This window comes from Abrus precatorius, unplaced genomic scaffold (assembly GCF_003935025.1).
Source record: "Abrus precatorius isolate BTA unplaced genomic scaffold, Abrus_2018 Scaffold8, whole genome shotgun sequence".
NCBI lineage: Eukaryota > Viridiplantae > Streptophyta > Magnoliopsida > Fabales > Fabaceae > Abrus > Abrus precatorius.
In genome coordinates, this window is record NW_020874428.1 from 37786395 (window position 1) to 37804105 (window position 17711).

The 17711-nt window shown below is 32.9% G+C and overlaps 2 protein-coding genes across 2 annotated transcripts; both read left to right on the forward strand.

Annotated features, from left to right (window-relative positions):
- The first annotated feature begins 1219 nt into the window (after nucleotides 1–1219).
- Nucleotides 1220–6106, forward strand: LOC113874832 (protein KINESIN LIGHT CHAIN-RELATED 3-like). Its single transcript, XM_027513046.1, has 3 exons — nucleotides 1220–3189; nucleotides 3700–3878; nucleotides 6051–6106. Exons 1-3 carry the CDS (start codon nucleotides 1226–1228, stop codon nucleotides 6104–6106), a joined length of 2199 nt encoding a protein of 732 aa, XP_027368847.1. The 5' UTR covers nucleotides 1220–1225.
- Nucleotides 6107–16621: 10515 nt separating this feature from the next.
- On the forward strand, nucleotides 16622–17249 carry LOC113874834 (transcription factor WER-like). The gene is made up of 2 exons (XM_027513047.1): nucleotides 16622–16641; nucleotides 16928–17249. Exons 1-2 carry the CDS (start codon nucleotides 16622–16624, stop codon nucleotides 17247–17249), a joined length of 342 nt encoding a protein of 113 aa, XP_027368848.1.
- Nucleotides 17250–17711: the final 462 nt, after the last annotated feature.

A 17711-nucleotide genomic window follows, 5' to 3' on the forward strand; every position in this document is an offset into this window, starting at 1 on the left:
ATTTAACAAATTATAATTTATTATTTAACCGTATTTAATAAAAATATCTTTCTCATATATATATATATATATAATTTCAATTACTTATACACAGTCCTCATCTCTATATAATAAATATCTCCAAATAATTGTTTGGGGGTATTTTTTTCACTTTTCAAACAGTAATATTGCAACTTTAACATGAAAAATGAAAATTTTATTCGGAAATTGCATCTTCTTCTCTTTTTCTTTTTTTGTAACTGCGCAGGAAGTGCTGTTCTAGTTACCAAAATTGCTATGCATGTTATTGAGGGGCACAACCGTCCTTATGCCAAATTGAAATGTGAGGACGCCACGTGGCATTCTGAGGATTGTCTGACGAATAGAAAAGGAAACAAACAAAAGGAACAACGGCAGTTGCAGGTTGCGCGCGGTTGGTTTGGGAAGAAAAGCACCTTGACATTCCCTTCCAACTCTGCGAAACCAAAATACCCTCTTAATTCAGCATTTTCTCCAAAACCCAAAATTCGAAAATTTTCCTTCTCTTCAATTCTCTGCGCTTCGTAAAATTTACATTTCATTGTCTCCAAAAAAGTTTGGAATTTTTCCTAATACATCCCTTCACATCATTGCCTTGCTTTGGTGTTCATTGTTTAGGTATATCTTCTTAACTTTTAACTTCTTGTTTGAAATTTGAATCCATTATCGTTCATGCCTCATAATCCCAAGGCGGGGAAAGGACAAAATGAAACATATATATGCGCTTTATATTGATTTTCTTACCCTTTATTTTGTTACATTCTTGGTTATGGATTTGTGTTTTTATTTATAATGAATCGTGTACGCCTTGGTTATGTCATGTCAAAAATTATTGGAGTTATCCAATGGGTATTCTATCGTTGTCCACAATAACAAGGAAATGCATAAAACCCAAAACTACGGCGCCACTTTTATGCATGTGCTTTGAACTAATCATGCGTTGGAATAACCGTGCTATATTCATCAATAGAATAGTATAACAATTAATGAATCAACATATTGTGCCATCTCTCTGATGTTGTAGATATGATTTCCTTTTTCTTTGTTGCTTCAAGTGCATTCTTGTCATGACTTCCAGTTATAACATGCTTTTCCTTAAAGTCCCTCTTTTTTTCTGGTACATGGTGGATATTGACTAGTATTTATGTTGTGTATTCTCTGTTACACATTGGTTGTCTCAGTGATTCTGGTTACTAGGGAATCAAAGATGCCAGGGATTGTTATAACTGGAGTAAATAATGAAGGGGAAGTGAATGAAATGAGTGGGACTGGGAACACTTCCCCCTTTATGGAAACCTTAACACCAATCAAGTCCCCGAGGAGTTCCTCGAGTCCACAAAGACACCAAAATGCTGATCCAAATCTTCCTGTTGATGGGGTGGTTGACACTTCCTCCATTGAGAGGCTTTCTGAAAATGTGTGTGACATGCAAAGTTCTGATCAATCATCCTCAACGCGAAGTCTTGGATCTGCTGGTTATGAGTCTAAAATCAATTCAGAATTGCACAATCTGGTTGAAGAAAAGACTTTGGTGGTGGAGGTAGGGAAAAAGGAAGTGCAGAAGAAAACAAAAGGGAATTCTAGCAGTAAAGCATCTTCTAGAATGGGTAGTTTGTCCAATGATAAGAAGTTGGATAAGATTCGGCCTGCAACTGCAAGTTCAGTTTTTTCAGAAACATCATCAAAGTCAAGACCAAAAGGAAAAAGTACTCCTCCAAAACCTCCTGTTGATAGGAAGAATGATAATCCTTTGAGAAAAGAAAATTCAGGTATTACCCGTGTGAAAAAATCTGTTGGAAGATCAGTGTCACAAATTCGAGTTGAGAATTCCACCGAATCAGCATTATATAAACCTGAACTTGGACCAGCTTTACTAAAGCAAGCAAGGGACATGATTTCATCAGGAGATAATCCGCAGAAAGCTCTTGAATTAGCTCTTCAAGCAGTGAAATTGTTTGAAAAGACTGCTAATGGGAAACCAAGTTTAGACATAGTTATGTGCTTCCATGTTACTGCAGCAATATATTGCACCTTGGGCCATTTCAATGAGGCAATTCCAATTATAAAACGCTCAATTGAGATTCCTGTTATTGAGGAAGGCCAACAACATGCCATTGCTAAATTTGCTGGTCACATGCAACTGGGAGACATCTATGCCGTGGTGGGCCAGCTTGAAAATTCAATTAAGTGCTACACTGCAGGGTTGGAAATACAAAGGAAGGTTTTGGGAGAAACAGACCCAAGAGTTGGTGAAACTTGTCGGTATGCGGCTGAAGCAAACTTTCAAGCAATGCAATTTGACGAGGCAGAGAGGCTGTGCCAAATGGCTCTTGACATTCATAGAGCCAATGGTTCACCCTCATCTCTTGAAGAGGCAGCTGATAGGAGGCTAATGGGGCTTATATGTGAAGCAAATGGAAATCATGAAGCAGCATTGGAGCATCTTGTTTTGGCAAGCATTGCAATGGTGGAAAACGGTGAGGGAGTGGAAGTTGCATCCGTTGACTGCAGCATTGGAGACACATACTTATCCTTGGCTAGATATGATGAGGCCATCTTTGCATATCAGAGAGCTTTAACAGTTCTCAAGACCCACAAAGGTGAGAATCATCCAGCTGTAGGATTAGTCTTAGTACGTCTTGCTGACTTATATAACAGGACTTGGAAGACAAGGGAATCAAAATCTTATTGTGAGAATGCACTTAGAATCTATGAGAATCCCATGCCTGGAGTCCCATCAGAGGAGATCGCAAGTGGGCTGATGAATGTTTCAGCCATCTATGAGTCAATGAATGAGCTAGAACAGGCACTTAAACTGCTGCACAAGGCACTAGGGATACATAATGATGCCCCTGGTCAACAAAGCACAATAGCAGGAATTGAAGCCCAAATTGGGGTCATGTACTACATGTTGGGGAACTATACTGAATCTTACAATGCTTTTCAGAATGCTGTGTCAAAGCTTCGTGTAACTGGAGAAAAGAAATCAGCCTACTTTGGTACTATTCTTAATCAAATGGGACTTGCTTGTGTGCAGCTTCATGCATTAAGTGAGGCTACACAGTTATTTGAAGAAGCGAGGATTATTTTGGAACAAGAGAATGGACCCTATCACCCTGAAACGCTTGGAGTATATAGCAATCTTGCTGGCACCTATGATGCCATGGGCAGGTATCCACCCACTGTGTTCCTTTTCTTGTTTGGTTCTACATTCTTCTGTTTGAAAATCTTCCTTCACTACTTGATTGAGTATTTGCAGCCCTTTCTAGTTACTGCCATTAATTATTAGGCAACATAATCAAGTCACGCCATTAACATTGATAATGAATATAATGCATATTATTTTATTTTAAAGTGAAGAATTAGTCTGCTAGGCTTGAGACTGCATGCTTGGAATCAGTACCATAAATTTGATCATAAAATTTATTGATATAAGCTAAAAACAACGTATTTTAACAAGTTATAGGAAAAAATTATTGAAATAAATTATAACTAAAACATGATGGTATTCTTAAGGAAACGAAAAGGACCCGGATTAAAAAAATAGTAATTATTATGTCTTTGGAAATTTACTGGCATAATATGGAATCAATTGCTTCATTAGTCTTTAGAGTTCATGATTAACTAATAAATGGTCAAGTGAAGGTTATTTTTGTCGTGCACTTTGAAATTGTATTTCAGGGTGGATGAGGCGATTGAAATTCTGGAGCACATTGTGGGTACGAGGGAAGAAAAACTTGGAACAGCAAATCCTGATGTTGTTTATGAGAAGAGAAGGTTGCATGAGTTGTTGAAGGAAACAGGTAGAGTTCGAAAGAGAAAAACCAAGTCACTTGAGATCCTTCTTGATGCCAATGTTCGTACTTTAAAAACCTTATCATCGATGCCTGATGATGTTTATGGCTAGCTAGCTAGGACTCATCAAAAACTTGATCTTCACATGGACTCTAGAAATGGAATGAATATTGAAGGGTTTTTTAATATTGTTATCCTAAAGTTATTTGTAGATAAAGATGTAATTAATCACCGTACGCGGACATGCCCTTATTTTGTGTATACCAAAAAATAATCATTGTTTGACCCTGACAGTATGTTTGGTTGCTAAGAAACACAAGAATCCACAGAATTTTCTATAAGTTTTTGTTTAGTTCATATGTTTGGAAACCAATTAAAAAGTTAAACATTTATTCTTAGTAACGGGAACAAGATTTTTGCGTGAGATGATAACATAAAAAAAAATGTGATTTCTTTATACAGTTCTTTCATAAATTATTTTATTTCTATAACTTTCTATTTTATTTTATTTTCTTTCATTTGATTCTTGAAAATATAATAGTTTTCATTTAGTTCCTGATTTTAACTATGGAGAATCTAAGCGCAAAACAGCTCTTAATTTTCTTTTAACTAATTTTACAAAAACTTAAATAAAAAAATTACTTTTTTACTTTCCTACGTATCAAGAACAAGATTCATACATGTGGTGCTAGCACAAAAAACCAATTGCTTACATTCGGATGACTCATTTGCATAAGAATGCAAGAGTTCCCAAACTGATTAAAAGCATGCAATGCGGTATAGTTTAGAGTAATGTTATTTAGGTGTGACACAGTATAGGAAAAAAAATCAAATACTAAGTTATACCAAACTTATTTTACATATACGCATAGGTTACCAAACCTCATATATATGAAATATGAAATACAAACTCATCCATTATGTTGTCTTGGGACATTTGGGTACTCAATTTGTAGGTGGACATTTGTAAAGGCAAAATTATGATCAATCAATGTGAATATCTCCTCAAATCGTTTGGCCTACAATGTTCTAATATGATTAAGCTTTATCATGTGAATATGATTACGTTTGATTGGTTATGCCTAAATAAATTATATTACAAATATTTATAACAGATAGACATATAAATTCATACTCTTTTTTTTTTATTCTGGTGGTATTGACTTCTTAATACAATACTCATATAAGACACTGGATGCCATTCTTCGATGATGTTCTTCACCTGATTGGACAATAGGAGCACAAGTAAGTCCTCCATCACCTTCATGTATGCCTTTTAGGCTTGATTTATCTATATCATTATTTCTCATTTTATTCTTTGTCCTCCATCACCTTCATGTATGCCTTTTAGGCTTGATTTATCTATATCATTATTTCTCATTTTATTCTTTTTTGAAGCTTTCATCTTTGTGGAATCAGAAACTATAAGATGATTAGCAGTAAGTGTAGCTTCTTCTTATGCCTTATACCTCTTAATAGTCTCTGCAACCAAGTTTTGAAACAACTATATTTTCATATTAAATCGAATATTATACTCATGGACAACAAAAATTGCATAACATGACAAAATACACTGACCACCAGAAAAAGAAATATAAATTCTCATATCTCAAAATAACATTTACTATACCTCCATTTCAAAATTCTCTTTCAACCACACTTTGTCAACAATATTACCTTTATCTTTTCTATGGTACAATAGACCCTATTCAAGAATAGAAATTATCATTAATTAAAAATAATTTGTCTTCATATCAACCATTTTCAATTTTAGTTATAATTACACTAATATAAACACAAATAGATATGTTAGATATAACTCAATGGAATTTACCAGCACGTTATTATTCTCTTTCCAAATCTGTTTGTCTATCATGTCATCATCTCAATATTTAACCCACGGATATTCTTTGTTTAATGCGGTGATACTTAGTGGATGCTTATGAAAATACAAAACCTGCAACAATACTGGAATTTAATTTTACAGCATAATATAAAGGGACACTTAGATACTCAAGTAATACATTACAATACCTTGAGGAAAAAGATGGAACCTTTAATCCTTACTGTCTTACTCTTATATTATCTGACCTTATATGATTTCAAGTGCCTTACAAGCCACTTAAAAATAAATAAGCTCCAATTGTAGCTTTTTATGTTTTCTATATCAATGATAGATCCTAAAAGCTTTAGACAGAGTGTCATCTTTAAAGTTAGAACATGACAAAACATACAAGATAAAAGCTCTTCTAATCTGATCATCCACTTTGCCTTCACCAATAATCTGACTTAGTTGGATATCTGTTATTCTTGCAAATTCACTCAACATTGCCCTTTCATCCGTTGTGGCACATTTTGGAATGTTCAATCCTATTTTCATCCAAAATATTAGATTTAATAGTTCCTAAGTAAAAAAATTAATTGCAACTAATGGTTAAGAATATTTATAAAACTCATTTAGTGAACTTAAATCATGATATCAGACATATTCATTCCTTCAAACTTGACAAATATAGTAATAATCCTTATGTTAATTAACTTATGCAATATGGACAATTGACATACCATGTTTTGGTAGGCCAAAAACTTTGCCTACATCGCGATAGTTGACTTGAATCTCCTCTCTCTTAGCGTATATGCATAATTGATGTAAATCAAAAGACTTTACTAATTTTAAGCACACTCTCTTATCAAGTCTTGTACATTTAACATGGAAAAGTTCTTCAAACCCCACATCAATCACTGTGTTTCGTTGTTCTTGTGTCAAGATGTTACAAATTGTTTGTAAATGATTTGGTGAGCATCGACTAAGGAAAACAGCCCGTATACATGCATTCCAATTCAACTATCAAACATAAAATCTCAATCTGAATGATAAAGTGGAAACAAGTTTGATAAATACATACCTTGCCATCAAATTTATTCTTAGTTTACTTCTTTGACTGTTCACAGATCTTATTACTATGTATAACTTCTTTACTTTCATCATTATAGTCATACTCATCTAAATTTACATTTTCATTAGGATCAAAGTCCTGGTCTGACCTTGAGGTTGTTGAATCTTCAACTACACGTCCTTTTTCTCGCGTCATTTTTTTATTTTGTGTACAACATGCAACATTACCAGTATCTACAATCAATTACCATCACATTGAATATTGAATTACCAACTTCATACCACCTTCATATTATTAGCAGTTTCGTAGTTATGGGTTAATATTGGTTACAACAAAACAAATAACCTTATGTTAGCCATTAATTAAGTTTAGTAACACATATTAGAGAAGTGGAAAAAAAATCGTGAACACCCTTCAACATTACTAGTTTAATATTACAATTACCATCACATTGAACATCAAATTACCAGGTTTATTTGGTGAATTATCATCTTCATACAGTTCAGTTAAAGTAAAATTGTTATCATATTAGTAGTAATTTCGTACTTATGGGTTAATATTGGTGACAAAAAATTAAATAACCTTATGGTAGCCATTAATTAAGTAAGTTCAGTAACACACATTAGAGAAGTGGAAAAAAAAATTATGTGTACACACTGCAACATTACCAGCTTCTATAGTCAATTACCATCACTTTGAACATTGAATCACCAGCTTTTTATAGTCTATTACCATCTATATACAGTTCACTTAAGAAAAAATTGTTATCATTTTAATTGTAGTATATTACTCAGGATTACAGTATACACCATTGTATTATTTCTAATTCAATATGTTAGCTAGTCCAATAATGGGAGTAGGAGACAAGTTTATAGACCCGATGGATTACTAGCTTATACACTAAATTACGAGTATATTTGACAAAAAATTACCAACTTTGATGCTAGATTACCTACATTCACTAAATGCTATGGTCTTCAAGGCCACCATAGCAGAATATAAAACTATTTCTAATTACTCATCAATATAAGACATACCTGAAGAATTATCAGCTTATATACTAAATTACTAGAACCAAGGTCAAAAAATTACTAACTTAATATGTCAAATTACCTTACATTCACTAAGTACTGTTGCTTATAAGGCCACCACAGAGGAATCTAAAATAAATTTAGAGTACTCATCAACATTATCTATACCCATAACATTGTGGAAAACCCAAAGAAGAGGGGAGCAAAGTACCTGTGATGCTGCACGTGATGCCTAACCAGTATTTCAAGCTTTTAAAACACAGAGGCTAGAATAAGGGCCAATATGCATATACGAAAGAGTAGGTCACAAACAACAAGTGAGAGAGAGTCATAGAAGAATGAATAGTGGGCGAGAGTGAGAAACGCTTCTTTTTTGTTGAGAAGAATAGGGCATACAAGAAGGAAGGCGAAAGTCATTCAAGAAGAGGACATTCAAGAACATGAACAAGGGTAAGAGTTATTCAAATGTTTTTTTATTTATTTATTCAAGAAAAAGAAGAAGAGGACGAACGAAAGGCAACTGGGCGATTAGCAGAAGAAGTTTTTTTTTCCTTTCAAGAAGAAGAAGAGGATGATGAACAAAAGGCTGGACAATTAGCAAAATAAATTTTTTCCTTTGAAGAAGAAGATAAACAGGACGCATGACTGGACGGGAGAGTTGAAGAAATTTTTTTTATAAGGTTTAATAACCTATGCACGTGTGTAGAATAAATTTGGTGCAATCTATTACTTAGTTTCTTTTCTTATACGGTGTCGCGTGTTTAAATAGCATTACTCATATAGTCTATACATACATATGCATATGTTATTTTGTAGTCTATATCAATATATATAATGTTGGTTCATTATAATAAGTCATTCATTATTTATAACTTTATCTAAAGATAAAAAATTTAATAATATTAAATTTATTTTTTATTAAAATAAGAATTTAGTTTAATTAATAAACAATAACAGCAAATAAACAAATAGCATTTTAAATTTTCTACTTTTATGAACCTAAAGTTGTGGCAATATATTAAACATAAAGTGATGAATGAAAGAGAAGAGATGTGAGAATGGGTAAATTAAGACAAATTGCATGTAGATATAAAGAGACGATATTTTTTCACTTTTGCATCAGCTTTCAATAAAAGAATCTACTAGAAAACCTGAAAATATAGATGCATTTATAGACGGATTTTTTCATTATTAGGCTCCAATATGTTTGTAATATGTACGTCGGTAAATAAATACAGACAGATAGTAATTTACAGACAGAAAAATCCATTTGTAATTATAGACAGACAAATCTGTCTGTAAATTACAGACGAAAAAATTCATTTGTAATTTGTTTATGAAATTTTAAAAAAATTATTTCATTTTTTAAAAAACATAATTATTTTTAGTTGTTCCTAATTATCACAAATTTATAAACATAATAAAAACTATAAAATTATATATTTAAAAATCAGAAATTATTTATAAAATGTAAAATATAAAATTTCATTACAAATGAAGAAGTAAACATCTAAAATAATAATATAAAAAATAAAATAACATTTATTTACACGTACTTAATACAAAAATTTAAATTTTCTTTACACATAATCTATATATTATATAACAATCTATTAATCAATGCATAAAAAATATACACATTACAATCCTTAACCGTTCTAGAGCACATTCCCTTATAACTCCACAACATGCATATTCTACAAACTCCATAAATACAAGCAATCTCACAGCACACAATAATTAGGTTCAGAGAAGGAGCTCTACGCCCTTCCTCAGTCATACAATCTCCAATTCTATAACTCTATCTTAGAAATTTTAAGTCTCTAAAATACATAAAAAAAAAATAAACCGATTAAAAGTTAAAGTATTATACCAGGAACACAATGATGCAAATTATCTTTCAAACGGATGCTTCAATCACTCACAAAAGCTAAAAAAACTAAGCTCTTAGAGAGAGACAGAGAGAGGCAAGAGAGAAAGAGAGATTTATGAAAAATGAGGAAGGGAAAGGGGGAGGCGCAGTTTTATGAGTTTCAGACATTATAGACGGGAAAATATGTCTGTAAATGGTTTAATGAAACGGTGCGTTTTAAAGGTCCATTTATAGACAAATCTGTCTGTAAATTCGTCAATTCCATTTACAAACAGAAAAATTCGTCTGTAAATAGCCACATGAAAAGTCGGTTAAAAGGGTCATATTTACAGACAAAAAAAATTTGTCTGTAACTCTTGCTCCAAATTTTCCTCCCATTTTCAAATTACAGACAAAAAAATATGTCTATAATTCTTGTTTATATTTTTTCGCGTCAAATGGCGGGCAAACTATAGATAGATATTACAAACGGATTTTTATCCGTTTGTAATATAAACAAATTTACAGACAGATTTTTCAAAAATTACAACAAAAAAAAACAACAAATGGCGCTTTTCTAGTAGTAGTCCATACCCTCACTTACTTTCTCATATGGGCATTGTAGTTTATTTTTGGTGGCCATGACTTCTATAATCAATCAGATGCAGCCATGCATGCAGGTATCCTTTATGCCAGAATACAAATTATACAATTCATGCATATCCTTGTGCACCATAATTAAATATTCACATAAACTCAATCTTGTATATATATTCTTTTTTCTTTTACGGAAAAGGATCCCCTCATGTTCAAAATCAAACATGAGGGTCATGTTGGTGTAATTTTATACACTCGCTTAAGTGAAACGTATAAAATTACATCAACATGACCCTCATGTTCGATTTTGAACATGAGAGGATCCAGATCCTTCTTTTACACACCACATAAAAGCTTAAAACTGTGAAGAAATGAGAATTTATATTCTTTTACTTCAGTTAACTAAATTAGAATGCCGTACATTATTATAAAAGTATGTTTTTTATTTCTTTGTTAATGGTAATGTCATCACACTTTTCTATCTATACCCACAAACACCATTAACCAAAGAGTGTGATCCCATGTTTTATTTTTTACAAGCCAAAAAAGAATGATAAAGTGGAAGGGGTAATTTATCCCAAATACAAGAAGTACTAATTACATAGAGAGTCACATGCATATTAATTTCTAGGAAGTACGTTGGTAAGTAATATGGTCTCCTACGTAATAGTTTGATCTTCTCAAATAAATTTTTTTATGATTAAATTCCTTTATTTAAATAATGAAGTTGAATTGTGCATAGGCTACACGTAATAAGAGAAGTAAAAATGTGAGATTTAAATCATATTAATACATCCAATTAGCAAAAGAATTTTTTATCAGCGTTAGTAAAATTATCTTTTAAGAGACTGTAATGTAATATATTAAAATATAACTCATTATTATTTTAAAACTTTTTTAAAGAACATTCTCCTTAATTTATTAGTTAAATTTTATCTGCTCAATCATTTAATTTATACACACACACCGAGATATATATATATATATATATATATATATATATATATATATATGATTCATTGATATTATGTGTAAGTTTAAAAGACTTATACCAAATTCTAATTATACAAATTAAATAATCTAATAGTTAAAAATAGTGTAAGTTTATGACTTACACTTGGTGTCAATGAATCATATCATATATATATGTAGGTCTAAAAATTCTAACACCTAATTTAAGTTTTTCATTTAATTTAAATTTAATAATCAGTGAAGTAATAAATTATAATCCGTTAGAAAGCTCAAATTGAATGTAAGAGTTTATATATATATATAAGCTCAACCATAACCACAACTTCCTTGGAAATAGGTTCTCTCTTGGACCAATAATTATTAATTCTACTTTTTTAAAGTTGTGATTATTGTATATGATAATAATTTTTTTAATAAAAATTATACATTAAATATATAATTTTTAATAAAAAATTATATATAATTTATTAGCATGTATTATTGGAGTCCTATTTATAAAAAAATAATTAATTAATTAATTAAAACCAATAAAAATTTATTATATATATCCTAAATTTATACTTTATTATAAAAAAATATTCATAATATTAAATGGTCAAATTAGTGTGTTATTTATTAAATAAATATATATTTATTTTTATAAAAAAATGTGAATATATCCTTAACATAAGTTTTATAATAAATAAAAGTATAGAAAAAGTTAACAATTAATATATTTAAAAAGAGTTTTTACTTTTTATATTTAAAATAAAAAATTAGTGATTATTTTTATAAACAGGACTAGTATTATGTTATAATTAAAAAAAATAATTTTTAATTATTAGATCATCTACTGTATTAATATCTTAAATGTTATAGATCAAGACACGTTTTATACTATTGGTCATTACTTTTTTGGCACTTATGATGAATTTAACGAGGGTAGTACACAATATTTTTTTGTTTAGGTGGTCTTTGATCGCGGGGAGGATTTGTTATGAATTAAGTCAAGATTTGTGTGCATTGAAAATGTCAAAGTTTGTTGCACCGTTTGTTTACTTGTTTGCTTGTAAGATTTGTAAATCTTCAAATGTTGAAGATTGTCAAAATAAGAAACTGAAGAATAGGCTATATGTCAGGCTACGTTTGAATAATTGATATTTACTATTTTGTTTTATTGTAAGTGAAGAGTCTATAAAAGGCAGTAGCATGTACGAGGAAATACACATCAATTGAATGAATATTTTTTAGCAAATGTTTCTTCCTTTCTTCCTTTATTGTATATGAGTGAGAATTTGTGAGTTGAGAGATAAATAATCATGTCTCTGTGCCAACAAAAATTGGTATCAGAGCACTGGATAGATCCAGCATTGGTTTTGTGAGTCTATTTGAGAGAGAAAGATGGCCATAAACTACAATATTATTTGGTCTGGTCCCAAATTAGATGGGAAACTAGATTACAATTATTGGGCATTATTGATGTCCACTCATTTAAAAGCTCACAATATTTGGAGCTTTATTGAACAAGGCATACAACAAGGAGCTGATGATGCAACTCAAAGGAAGGACTAGTTGGCGCTTTCACAAATTCACCAAGGTGTAGATTATTCAATTTTTGGCAAAATAGCAAATGCCAAAACAGCCAAAGAAGCGTGGGACATTTTAAAGCTATCATACAAAGGAGTAGAGAAAGCTCAGAAATCCAAACTACAATCCATGCGTCGAGAATATGAAAGATATGAGATGTCCAGTTCAGAAACCGTGGAACAATATTTTTCACGGGTAACAAATCTTATCAATAAGATGAGGGTGTATGGAGAAGACATCCCTGAAAGTAAGGTGGTGGAGAAAATTCTACGCACCATGCCGATGAAGTTTGATCATGTGGTGACTACAATAATTGAGTCCCATGACACAGACATCATGACGGTTGTAGAATTGCAAGGTAGCATTGAAAGCCATGTGAGTAGAATATTGGAGAAAACTGAAAAATCAAATGAAGAAGCTTTGAAAAGCCAGGTGAATTTTACCAACATAGCAGAATCCAGCCGAAGTGAAGACGGTAGAAGTCGTGAAGGTGGAAATATAAATTTCAGAGGTAGAGGTCGTAGCAGCTTCAGAGGAAGAGGTCGTTGTAATTTCAATCAACAATGGAAAGACAACAATTTCAGGCCACCTAATCAAGGAAGAGGTGGACATAATATCAGATCTACCAACCGTGGAAGAGGAAGAGGCAGCTTCACCTACCAGGAGAGGACAAATTTCAATTTCTACCACTGTGGAAAGTTCGGGCACATAGCTGCAGATTGTAGATTCAAACAACAAGCAAATATAGCAGAAAATCAATATGAGCATACGGGTGAGAGTTTTGATAATTCACAAACCTTACTTCTAGCAGCAAATAGATTTTCAGGCGATGAAAATATTTGGTACCTAGATACTGGCTGCAGCAACCACATGTGTGGGAAAAAGGAGTTATTTTTCTCACTAGATGAAACGGTAAAATCTACCGTGAAATTCAGAAATAACTCTAATATTCCGATTTTGGAAAAAGGCTGAGTTGCAATCAGATTGAAGGACGGTTCTCAAAACTTCATCTCTGATGTTTTCTATGCTCCTGGTCTTCATCACAACTTGTTGAGCATGGGACAATTATCAGAGAAAGGCTACAACATGCAGATACATGATGGCTACTGTATGTTGGTTGACAAAAATAGGAGATTCATTGTCAAGGTAAAAATGACTCCTAATCGCCTATTCCCTTTGAAAGTTCAACAAGATAAAATTCCCTGCTTGAGTTCCATCATACAAAATGATGATTGGCTGTGGCACATACGCTTTGGATATTATCACTTTTCTGGATTAAATTTTTTATCTAGAAAAGAGTATGTATTCGGTTTGTCTGTTATAAACATTCCTGAAGGTATATGTGAAACTTGTAAAATTGGAAAGAAACACAGAGAATTTTTTCCAACTGGAAAATCCTGGAGAGCAAGAAAGACATTGGAGATTGTGCATTCAGATTTATGCATGGTTGAGATACCAACACATGGTGGTAGTAGATATTTCATCACTTTTATTGATGACTTTAGCAGAAAAGTTTGGGTGTATTTTTTGAAACATAAATCAGAAGCTTGTGATTCCTTTAAGTCATTCAAGGCATTTGTAGAGAAAAAAAGTGGCTGCAAGATTAAAGCACTGAGGACAGATAGAGGCCAAGAATATCTTGCCTGTGCAGATTTCCTTGATCAACATGGAATTCAGCAGCAACTGACAACAAGATACACTCCTCAGCAGAATGGAATAGCAGAAAGGAAGAACAAGACGATCATGGACATGGTGAGATGCATGCTGAAGACAAAATAAATGCCTAAAGAATTCTGGGTAGAAGCAGTTTCTACTGCTATGTATATTTTGAATAGATGTCCAACAAAGAGTGTTTGTGATAAAACACCAGAAGAAGCTTGGAGTGGAAGGAAGCCCTCAATCCGGCATCTCAGAGTTTTTGGGTGTATAACATATGCCCATGTACCAGATCAACTCAGAAAGAAGCTTGATGACAAAGGAAAGAAGTGCATTTTTATTGGTTATAGCACCAACTCAAAGGCGTACAAGCTTTATAATCCAGTGACAAAGAAGGTAATTATCAGCAGAGATGTGACATTTGATGAAGAAGGAATGTGGGATTGGTCTTCCAAGCCCCAAAAGGAGCCTGCAATAATTCCAGAAAATTATGAAGAAGAGGATAGACGTGCAGATCCAATACCTGATGAGCCAGAAACATCGAGCAGAATACAAAGGCAAAGGAGACTACCAGCCAGATTGGAGGATTATGTTGTGGGTAATGATAATGACCCATCTGATGAAGAAATTATCAATTTTGCTTTATTTGCAGATTGTGAGCCTGTAACTTTTGAAGAAGCTTCAAATAATCAACATTGGAGAAAAGCAATGGATGAAGAAATTCATGCCATTGAGAAGAATAAAACATGGGAACTGACAGACTTACCAACAGACAAAAGACCAATTGGAGTGAAGTGAGTGTACAAAACTAAGTACAAGCCCAGTGAAGAAATTGAGCGTTTCAAAGCAAGGTTGGTAGCAAAAGGGTACAAACAAAAGCCAGGTATTGATTATTTTGAGGTATTTGCTCCTGTAGCGAGATTAGATACAATCCGTATACTTATCTCTCTATCAGCTCAAAATAATTGGAAAATTCATCAAATGGATGTTAAATCTGCTTTTCTGAATGGCACTTTGGAAGAAGAAGTATACGTTGAGCAACCTGCAGGATATGAAGTTGAAGGAAAAGAAGATAAAGTCTACAGATTGAAGAAGGCATTGTATGGCTTGAAGCAGGCACCCAGGGCATGGTATAAGAAGATTGATTCTTACTTTGTTGAGAATGGATTTCAGAGATGTCCATTTGAGCACACATTATATGTTAAATTCACTGAGGCTGGAGACGTTCTAATCGTGTGTCTTTATGTTGATGATTTAATTATCACTGGAAACAATTTGAAGTTGAGTGCAGAATTCAGGGAGGCTATGACATGCCATTTTGAAATGACGGATTTGGGATTAATGTCCTATTTTTTGGGCATTGAGGTTGATCAGCGAGATGATGAAATTTTTATTTCTCAAAAGAAATTTGCTGGTGATATTTTGAAGAAGTTCAAGATGGTGAATTCAAAACCAGTTTCTATGCCAGTTGAAGGAAAGTTGAAGCTGACGAGTGACATTGGAGGCAAGAAAGTCAATCCAACTCTCTATAAAAGTTTGATTGGAAGCCTCAGATATTTAACTGCAACCAGGCCAGATATTGTCTATAGAGTTGGACTACTCAGCAGATTCATGGAGAAGCCTCGAGATTCTCATTGGCAGGCAGCTAAAAGAATTCTCAGATACATCAAAGGTACTCTAACAGAAGGAATTCTCTATGACAAAGACATTGATGTGAATCTCGTTGGATATACAGATAGTGATTGGGCAGGAGATATAGAGACGAGAAAGAGCACGTCAGGGTATGCATTCCATCTTGGAAGTGGTGCAATATCATGGTCATCAAAGAAGCAACCGGTGGTAGCGCTCTCAACGGTCGAAGCAGAATATATAGCAGCAACAAGTTGCGCAACCCAAGCAGTGTGGCTGAGAAGAATACTTGAAGTGATGCATCAAAAGTAGGATACTCCCACAAAAATATTTTGTGATAATAAGTCTGCAATTGCATTATGCAAAAATCCTATTTTTCATGGAAGGTCCAAGCACATTGATATTCGATTTCATAAGATTCGAGAACTAGTAGCAGAAAATGAAGTGGAGTTTGATTATTGCCACACGGAGGAACAAGTTGCAGATATTTTTACGAAGCCGTTAAAAGTTGAGTTATTTTACAAATTGAAGAAGATGCTTGGTATGATACAAACTTGACTTAAGGGAGGCAATGTTATGAATTAAGTCAAGATTTGTGTGCATTGAAAATGTCAAAGTTTGCTGCACCGTTTGTTTACTTGTTTGCTTGTGAGATTTGTAAATCTTCAAATGTTGAAGATTGTCAAAATAAGAAACTGAAGAATAGGCTATATGTCAGGCTACGTTTGAATAATTGATATTTACTATTTTGTTTTATTGTAAGTGAAGAGCCTATAAAAAGTAGTAGCATGTAAGAGGAAATACACATCAATTGAGTGAATATTTTTTAGCAAATGTTTCTTCCTTTCTTCCTTTATTGTATATGAGTGAGAATTTGAGTTGAGAGATAAATAATCATGTCTCTGTGCCAACAGGATTCCGGGTAGGACAGACAACCAAGTGAAGAACTATTGGAACACTCATTTAAGCAAGAAGCTTGGTGTTAAGAAGAAAAAGAGCAAAGTTCGTGCCCTTCATCCGAAAATTGTCTATATTATTGATCCAAAGGATAATTGCAATGACACATGTACGAGGCATTCAGGGTCAATTGGTGAAGGCGAAAATCTTGTCCAAGCAAACGTGAGTGAGGGTCTGATAAACTTTCAAAGCATGCATGAAGAGATTATGGCAGATGATTTTGAAAGTACATTTTGTTTGCTGATAGTGAGCTTAAGCTATGCACTACTCGTTACTTGATGGAGTCTTTTCAGGAGCGTCTTTTTGGCCTTTGATTAAGTTGCCTTTAAAGAATATCCTCTTCTGCAGAACATCTTGAAAATGACTATTATTTCTTTATATTAATTGCATCACGGGTGTGTGTCTGTGATTATTGTCTTGAGGCTTCATGGTTAATATAGTGTATACGATGTTCAAGTATGATATTGTTATTCCCCTTTTTAAGTTCCTAAAGTTTTCTGGCCATTGAATTTTGTGTATGTAATATGATAATATGTTACATGAAAATTATAGATAGAAATAAAATCATAAAAAACATATAAAATATTTTTTTTGAAATCAGATTGCACACCCCACGAAGAACACCACTGCGCCTCGAACCGTCTCTCTCCTCGCAACCCAACAATATGACTCCGTGGGTTTCTTTTGCGGTCGATGGCAGGCAGGGATATTTATAAATCAATCTAAAATGTTAAATTAATA

Excerpts from the sequence above, each read along its gene's own strand:
- LOC113874832 (XM_027513046.1), top strand. The coding sequence starts at position 1,226 with ATGCCAGGGATTGTTATAACTGGAGTAAATAATGAAGGGGAAGTGAAT. Across the intron at positions 3,190-3,699 it reads ACCTATGATGCCATGGGCAG|GGTGGATGAGGCGATTGAAA; the intron begins GTATCCACCCAC and ends ATTGTATTTCAG. Across the intron at positions 3,879-6,050 it reads CCTTCTTGATGCCAATGTTC|ATAAAAGCTCTTCTAATCTG; the intron begins GTACTTTAAAAA and ends AAAACATACAAG.
- LOC113874834 (XM_027513047.1), top strand. The coding sequence starts at position 16,622 with ATGTCAAAGTTTGCTGCACC. Across the intron at positions 16,642-16,927 it reads ATGTCAAAGTTTGCTGCACC|GATTCCGGGTAGGACAGACA; the intron begins GTTTGTTTACTT and ends CTGTGCCAACAG.